Below are 9,170 nucleotides of genomic sequence, written 5' to 3' on the forward strand. Positions count from 1 at the left end.
TGGAGGTCAGGGCCCCTGAGCACGTGCCTTTGCCTGCCCGATCAGTAATTTGGCCATTAATGTTACAAGGTTTATATGCTAGACTATTTTACCTAGCAATCTATAAAATGTTACAAGGTTTATATGCTAGACTATTAAATGTTATAAGTGTCACACCCTGACCATAGTTTGCTTTGTATGTTTCTATGTTTTGGTTGGTCAGGGTGTGAGCGGAGTGGGCATTCTATGTTACATGTCTAGTTTGTCTAGTTCTATGTATGGCCTGATATGGTTCTCAATCAGAGGCAGGTGTTCGTCATTGTCTCTGATTGGGAACCATATTTAGGTAGCCTGTTTGGTGTTGGGTTTTGGTGGGTGATTGTCCTTGTTCTGTCTCTGTGTTACTTTGCACCAGTATTAGGCTGTTTCGGTTTTCGTGTTACGTTTATTGTTTTTGTATTTTGATTCGTGTTTTTACTTTGTTTCATTAAACATGGATCGCAATAGCCACGCCGCATTTTGGTCTGACTCTACTTCACCTAAAGAAAACTGTTACAACAAGGTTTATATGCTAGACTACAACATTTTACAAGGTTTATATGCTAGACTATTAAATGTTACAAGGTTTATATGCTAGACTATAAAATGTTACAAGGTTTATATGCTAGACTATAAAATGTTACAAGGTTTATATGCTAGACTATTAAATGTTACAAGGTTTATATGCTAGACTATAAAATGTTACAAGGTTTATATGCTAGACTATAAAATGTTACAAGGTTTATATGCTAGACTATTAAATGTTACAAGGTTTATATGCTAGACTATAAAATGTTACAAGTTTTATATGCTAGACTATAAAATGTTACAAGGTTTATATGCTAGACTATTAAATGTTACAAGGTTTATATGCTAGACTATAAAATGTTACAAGGTTTATATGCTAGACTATAAAATGTTGGCTAATTGACCGACTGTCACTGACTGACGTAAAATAAGTAAAACTGCTGATGTGCTTCCAAATTTCAAAATTGCACTTTGTGTATTCCAATATCCTATCTCACAATAGTAAATTGAGACTATTAAGGGCACCATAGTGGTCAGGTATAGGCACAGGCACCACTACACAGTCTCACACACACTTGTCACACCATTAGGTTCTCCTTGATTCCCATTCAGCTGTAAAGACAGAATTGGAATGCTTGAGCTCTGAAACCAGGAATGAAAGAAAGAAAGAGTGATGATGGGAGGAGAGGAAGAGAGGGGGAGCGTAGGAGGAGAGGAAGAGAGGGGGAGCGTAGGAGGAGAAAATGGGAAAGTCCCTTGAGGCCATCTGTATCTAAAAGAAGTTATCTTTGTGTCTCAGCTATCCCTCCTGCTCTCTCTCTTTCACCTCTTCTGCCTAGTGCTCGGTGTCCTATCCAGATATACCTGTATATATCTAACCTGCCCTTCAACCTCTCTCTCCCTCCTCTTCCTTTCTCTCTCCCCCTCAACTTCTTTCTCTCCCTCTTCTCTCCCCCTCTCTCTCCCCTCCTCTCCCCCTCGCTCCCCCTCTTCCTCTCTCTCTCTCCCCCTCTCTCTTCCCCATCCCTCCCTCTCTCTCCCCTCCCTCCCCCCTTCTCTCTCTCTCGCTCTCTCCCTCTTTCTCTCTCCCCCTCTCCCTCTCCCCTCTCTCTCTCTCTCTCTCTCTCTCTCCTCTCCTCTCCCCCTCTCTCCCCCCCTCCTCTCCCTCTCTCTCTCCATCCAGACTATGCGTGGCCCCTGCCCAGTGCTCTGTGTCCTATCTGGATCTACCTGGACGTCCTCTTCTCCACATCGTCTATTATGCATCTGTGTGCCATATCTCTGGATCGATATGTGGCTATAAGGAATCCCATTGAACACAGCCGCTTCAACTCCAGAACCAAGGCCATGATGAAGATAGCAGCTGTATGGACCATATCAATAGGTATGTACAGTACATTGGGAAAAATTCTGGCTTCTTGACTGTTTCCACATTTTGCTACATAACAGCCTTATTATAAAATATATAAAATAATTTAATTTATCCTCATCAATCCAAATCAAATCAAATTTTATTTGTCACATACACATGGTTAGCAGATGTTAATGCGAGTGTAGCGAAATGCTTGTGCTTCTAGTTCCGACAATGCAGTAATAACGAGCAAGTAATCTAACTAACAATTCCAAAAAACTACTGTCATACACAGTGTAAGGGGATAAAGAATATGTACATAAGGATATATGAATGAGTGATGGTACAGAGCAGCATAGGCAAGATACAGTAGATGATATCGAGTACAGTATATACATATGAGATAAGTATGTAAACCAAGTGGCATAGTTAAAGTGGCTAGTGATACATGTATTACATAAGGATGCAGTCGATGATATAGAGTACAGTATCAACGTATGCATATGAGATGAACAATGTAGGGTAAGTAACATTATATAAGGTAGCATTGTTTAAAGTGGCTAGTGATATATTTACATCATTTCCCATCGATTCCCATGATTAAAGTGGCTGGAGTAGAGTCAGTGTCATTGACAGTGTGTTGGCAGTAGCCACTCAATGTTAGTGGTGGCTGTTTAACAGTCTGATGGCCTTGAGATAGAAGCTGTTTTTCAGTCTCTCGGTCCCAGCTTTGATGCACCTGTACTGACCTCGCCTTCTGGATGGCAGCGGGGTGAACAGGCAGTGGCTCGGGTGGTTGATGTCCTTGATGATCTTTATGGCCTTCCTGTAGCATCGGGTGGTGTAGGTGTCCTGGAGGGCAGGTAGTTTGCCCCGGTGATGCGTTGTGCAGACCTCACTACCCTCTGGAGAGCCTTACGGTTGAGGGCGGTGCAGTTGCCATACCAGGCGGTGATACAGCCCGCCAGGATGCTCTCGATTGTGCATCTGTAGAAGTTTGTGAGTGCTTTTGGTGACAAGCCGAATTTCTTCAGCCTCCTGAGGTTGAAGAGGCGCTGCTGCGCCTTCCTCACGATGCTGTCTGTGTGAGTGGACCAATTCAGTTTGTCTGTGATGTGTATGCCGAGGAACTTAAAACTTGCTACCCTCTCCACTACTGTTCCATCGATGTGGATGGGGGTGTTCCCTCTGCTGTTTCCTGAAGTCCACAATCATCTCCTTAGTTTTGTTGACGTTGAGTGTGAGGTTATTTTCCTGACACCACACTCCGAGGGCCCTCACCTCCTCCCTGTAGGCCGTCTCGTCGTTGTTGGTAATCAAGCCTACCACTGTTGTGTCGTCCGCAAACTTGATGATTGAGTTGGAGGCGTGCATGGCCACGCAGTCGTGGGTGAACAGGGAGTACAGGAGAGGGCTCAGAACGCACCCTTGTGGGGCCCCAGTGTTGAGGATCAGCGGGGAGGAGATGTTGTTGCCTACCCTCACCACCTGGGGGCGGCCCGTCAGGAAGTCCAGTACCCAGTTGCACAGGGCGGGGTCGAGACCCAGGGTCTCGAGCTTGATGACGAGCTTGGAGGGTACTATGGTGTTGAATGCCGAGCTGTAGTCGATGAACAGCATTCTCACATAGGTATTCCTCTTGTCCAGATGGGTTAGGGCAGTGTGCAGTGTGGTTGAGATTGCATCGTCTGTGGACCTATTTGGGCGGTAAGCAAATTGGAGTGGGTCAAGGGTGTCAGGTAGGGTGGAGGTGATATGGTCCTTGACTAGTCTCTCAAAGCACTTCATGATGACGGATGTGAGTGCTACGGGCGGTAGTCGTTTAGCTCAGTTACCTTAGCTTTCTTGGGAACAGGAACAATGGTGGCCCTCTTGAAGCATGTGGGAACAGCAGACTGGTATAGGGATTGATTGAATATGTCCGTAAACACACCGGCCAGCTGGTCTGCGCATGCTCTGAGGGCGCGGCTGGGGATGCCGTCTGGGCCTGCAGCCTTGCGAGGGTTAACACGTTTAAATGTCTTACTCACTTCGGCTGCAGTGAAGGAGAGACCGCATGTTTCCGTTGCAGGCCGTGTCAGTGGCACTGTATTGTCCTCAAAGCGGGCAAAAAAGTTATTTAGTCTGCCTGGGAGCAAGACATCCTGGTCCGTGACTGGGCTGGGTTTCTTCCTGTAGTCCGTGATTGACTGTAGACCCTGCCACATACCTCTTGTGTCTGAGCCGTTGAATTGAGATTCTACTTTGTCTCTGTACTGGCGCTTAGCTTGTTTGATAGCCTTGCGGAGGGAATAGCTGCACTGTTTGTATTCAGCCATGTTACCAGACACCTTGCCCTGATTAAAAGCAGTGGTTCGTGCCTTCAGTTTCACACGAATGCTGCCATCAATCCACGGTTTCTGGTTAGGGAATGTTTTAATCGTTGCTATGGGAACGACATCTTCAACGCACGTTCTAATGAACTCGCACACCGTATCAGCGTATTCGTCAATGTTGTTGTCTGACGCAATACGAAACATCTCCCAGTCCACGTGATGGAAGCAGTCTTGGAGTGTGGAGTCAGCTTGGTCGGACCAGCGTTGGACAGACCTCAGCGTGGGAGCTTCTTGTTTTAGTTTCTGTCTGTAGGCAGGGATCAACAAAATGGAGTCGTGGTCAGCTTTTCCGAAAGGGGGCGGGGCAGGGCCTTATATGCGTCGCGGAAGTTAGAGTAACAATGATCCAGGGTCTTTCCACCCCTGGTTGCGCAATCGATATGCTGATAAAATTTAGGGAGTCTTGTTTTCAGATTAGCCTTGTTAAAATCCCCAGCTACAATGAATGCAGCCTCCGGATAAATCGTTTCCAGTTTGCAGAGAGTTAAATAAAGTTTGTTCAGAGCCATCGATGTGTCTGCTTGGGGGGATATATACGGCTGTGATTATAATCGAAGAGAATTCTCTTGGTAGATAATGCGGTCTACATTTGATTGTGAGGAATTCTAAATCAGGTGAACAGAAGGATTTGAGTTCCTGTATGTTTCTTTCATCACACCATGTCACGTTGGCCATAAGACATACGCCCCGCCCCTCTTCTTACCAGAAAGATGTTTGTTTCTGTCGGCGCGATGCGTGGAGAAACCCGCTGGCTGCACCGCTTCGGATTGCGTCTCCAGTTAGCCATGTTTCCGTGAAGCAGAGAACGTTACAGTCTCTGATGTCCCTCTGGAATGCTACCCTTGCTCGGATTTCATCAACCTTGTTGTCAAGAGACTGGACATTGGCAAGAAGAATGCTAGGGAGTGGTGCACGATGTGCCCGTCTCCGGAGTCTGACCAGAAGACCGCTTCGTTTCCCTCTTTTCTGAGTCGTTTTTTTTTTTTTGGTCGCTGCATGTGATCCACTCGGTTACACTGGTTGTAAGGCAGAACACAGGATCCGCGTCGCGAAAAAACATATTCTTGGTCGTACTGATGGTGAGTTGACGCTGATCTTATATTCAGTAGTTCTTGTCGGCTGTATGTAAAGAAACCTAAGATGACCTGGGGTACTAGTGTAAGAAATAACACGTAAAAAAACAAAAAACTGCATAGTTTCCTAGGAACGCGAAGCGAGGCGGCCATCTCTGTCGGCGCCGGAAGTACAATCTACAAACAATACTCGAAAACAGTTTTTTAAAAACATTTTTGCAAATGTATATCAAATAAAAACAGAAATACTTTATTTGCATAAGTATTCAGACCGTTTGCTATGAGACTCGAAATGGACCTGTGGTAAATTCAGTTGATTGGACATGATTCTGAAAAGCACACACCTGTCTATATAAGGTCCCACAGTTGACAGTGCAAGTCAGAGAAAAAAATCAAGCCATGAGGTTGAAGGAATGGTCCATAGAGCTCCGAGACAGGATTGTGTTGAGGCACAGATCTGGGGAAGGGTACCAAAACATAATTCTGCAGCATTGAAGGTCCCCGAGATCACAGTGGCCTCCATCATTCTTAAGTGAAAGAAGTTTGGAACCACCAAGACTCTTCCTAGAGCTGGCCACCCAGCCAAACTGAGCAATCGGGGAGAAGGGCCTTGGTCAGGAATGTGACCAAGATCCCGATGGTCACTCTGACAGAGCTCTAGAGTTCCTCTGTGGAGATGGAAGAACCTTCCAGAAGGACAACTATCTCTGCAGCACTTCACCAATCAGGCCTTTATGGTAGAGTGGCCAGACAGAAGCCACTCCTCAGTGGCCCAAGTCTGACAGAATCCATGTACACACGCTGGCAGAGGTTGTATCAGTTTCCTGGTATTCTGAGTTTCCACCCTGGACCAATACTCTCTCTCTTTACAGAGCGCTAGTATGCTCTTATCGTCCTGTGCCAAGCCAGAGGATGGTCTGTGTGGAACAGTAAGTTGTTTATGTTCCCCTCTTTATAGCAGTCAGCAAATAGTGTACCATGATTGTCGTGAGGATCTTATTTTTTGTACTTATGCTACTGTGATGTGATGACCTCTACACAGAGGAAAGCCATGGGGCAGGGGGTGGGGGAGACTGTGATGACCTCTACACAGAGTAAAGCCATGGGGCAGGGGGTGGGGGGAGACTGTGATGACCTCTACACAGAGGAAAACCATGGGGCAGGGGGTGGGGAGACTGTGATGACCTCTACACAGAGGAAAGCCATGGGGCTGGGGGTGGGGAGACTGTGATGACCATGACACAGAGGAACGCCATGGGGCAGGGGGTGGGGAGACTGTGTTGACCTCTACACAGAGGAAAGCCATGGGGCAGGGGGTGATGACCTCTACACAGAGGAAAAGCCACGGGGGGAGACTGTGATGACCATGACACAGAGGAACGCCATGGGGCAGGGGTGGGGGAGACTGTAATGTGATGACCTCTACACAGAGTAAAGCCATGGGGCAGGGGTGGGGAGACTGTAATGTGATGACCTCTACACAGAGGAAAGCCATGAAGCAGGGGGTGGGGGGAGACTGTGATGACCTCTACACAGAGGAAAGCCATGGGGCAGGGGGTGGGGAGACTGTGTTGACCTCTACACAGAGGAAAGCCATGGGGCAGGGGTGGGGGAGACTGTGATGACCTCTACACAGAGGAAAGCCACGGGGCAGGGGGTGGGGGAGACTGTGATGACCTCTACACAGAGGAAAGCCATGGGGCAGGGGGTAGGGGAGACTGTGATGACCTCTACACAGAGGAAAGCCATGGGGCATGAAGCAGGGGGTGGGGGAGACTGTGATGACCTCTACACAGAGTAAAGCCATGGGGCAGGGGGTGGGGAGACTGTGATGACCTCTACACAGAGGAAAACCATGGGGCAGGGGGTGGGGCAGGGGGGAGACTGTGATGACCTCTACACAGAGGAAAGCCATGGGGCAGGGGTGGGGGAGACTGTGTTGACCTCTACACAGAGTAAAGCCATGGGGCAGGGGGTGGGGAGACTGTGATGACCTCTACACAGAGGAAAGCCATGGGGCAGGGGGTGGGGGAGACTGTGATGACCATGACACAGAGGAACGCCATGGGGCAGGGGGTGGGGAGACTGTGTTGACCTCTACACAGAGGAAAGCCATGGGGCAAGGGGTGGGGGGGAGACCATGATGACCATGACACAGAGGAACGCCATGGGGCAGGGGGTGGGGAGACTGTAATGTGATGACCTCTACACAGAGTAAAGCCATGGGGCAGGGGGTGGGGGAGACTGTAATGTGATGACCTCTACACAGAGGAAAGCCATGAAGCAGGGGGTGGGGAGACTGTGATGACCTCTACACAGAGGAAAGCCATGGGGCAGGGGGTGGGGGAGACTGTGTTGACCTCTACACAGAGGAAAGCCATGGGGCAGGGGTGGGGGAGACTGTGATGACCTCTACACAGAGGAAAGCCACGGGGCAGGGGGGGGGGAGACTGTGATGACCTCTACACAGAGGAAAGCCATGGGGCAGGGGGTAGGGGAGACTGTGATGACCTCTACACAGAGGAAAGCCATGGGGCAGGGGGTGGGGGGAGACTGTGATGACCTCTACACAGAGGAAAACCATGGGGCAGGGGGTGGGGGAGACTGTGATGACCTCTACACAGAGTAAAGCCATGGGGCAGGGGGTGGGGGAGACTGTGATGACCTCTACACAGAGGAAAACCATGGGGCAGGGGGTGGGGAGACTGTGTTGACCTCTACACAGAGGAAAGCCATGGGGCAGGGGGTGGGGAGACTGTGTTGACCTCTATACAGAGGAAAGCCATGGGGCAGGGGGTGGGGAGACTGTGATGACCTCTACACAGAGGAAAGCCATGGGGCAGGGGGTGGGGGAGACTGTGTTGACCTCTACACAGAGTAAAGCCATGGGGCAGGGGGTGGGGGAGACTGTGTTGACCTCTATACAGAGGAAAGCCATGGGGCAGGGGGTGGGGGGAGACTGTGATGACCATGACACAGAGGAAAGCCATGGGGCAGGGGGTGGGGGAGACTGTGATGACCTCTACACAGAGGAAAGCCATGGGGCAGGGGGTGGGGAGACTGTAATGTGATGACCTCTACACAGAGTAAAGCCATGGGGCAGGGGTGGGGGAGACTGTAATGTGATGACCTCTACACAGAGGAAAGCCATGAAGCAGGGGGTGGGGAGACTGTGATGACCTCTACACAGAGGAAAGCCATGGGGCAGGGGGTGGGGGAGACTGTGATGACCTCTACACAGAGGAAAGCCATGGGGCAGGGGGTGGGGGAGACTGTGTTGACCTCTACACAGAGGAAAGCCATGGGGCAGGGGGTGGGGAGACTGTGATGACCTCTACAAAGAGGTAATGTAATGTGATGACCTCTACACAGAGGAAAGCCATGAAGCAGGGGGTGGGGGAGACTGTGATGACCTCTACACAGAGGAAAGCCATGGGGCAGGGGGTGGGGAGACTGTGTTGACCTCTACACAGAGGAAAGCCATGGGGCAGGGGGTGGGGGAGACTGTGATGACCTCTACACAGAGGAAAGCCACGGGGCAGGGGGTGGGGGAGACTGTGATGACCTCTACACAGAGGAAAGCCATGGGGCAGGGGGTGGGGAGACTGTGATGACCTCTACACAGAGGAAAGCCATGGGGCAGGGGGTGGGGGAGAGGGGGTGGGGCAGGGGGTGGGGAGACTGTGATGACCTCTACACAGAGGAAAGCCATGGGGCAGGGGGTGGGGGGAGACTGTGATGACCTCTACACAGAGGAAAACCATGGGGCAGGGGTGGGGGAGACTGTGATGACCTCTACACAGAGGAAAGCCATGGGGCAGGGGG

General features: G+C 49.9%; 1 protein-coding gene across 1 annotated transcript in view; it reads left to right on the forward strand.

Moving 5' to 3' along the window:
* Positions 1 to 1,930, forward strand: part of LOC121843473 (5-hydroxytryptamine receptor 2C-like) — a gene marked incomplete at its 3' end in the record, with an annotated part of 28,126 nt that extends 26,196 nt beyond the window's left edge. The window contains exon 3 of the mRNA XM_042313068.1: positions 1,730 to 1,930. Coding sequence (XP_042169002.1) covers positions 1,730 to 1,930 — 201 coding nt within the window. The remainder of the gene's footprint in view (positions 1 to 1,729) is intronic.
* Between the last annotated feature and the right edge of the window lie 7,240 nt (positions 1,931 to 9,170).

The sequence above is a fragment of the Oncorhynchus tshawytscha genome, unplaced genomic scaffold, assembly GCF_018296145.1.
Source record: "Oncorhynchus tshawytscha isolate Ot180627B unplaced genomic scaffold, Otsh_v2.0 Un_contig_4578_pilon_pilon, whole genome shotgun sequence".
NCBI classification, from domain to species: Eukaryota; Metazoa; Chordata; class Actinopteri; order Salmoniformes; family Salmonidae; genus Oncorhynchus; species Oncorhynchus tshawytscha.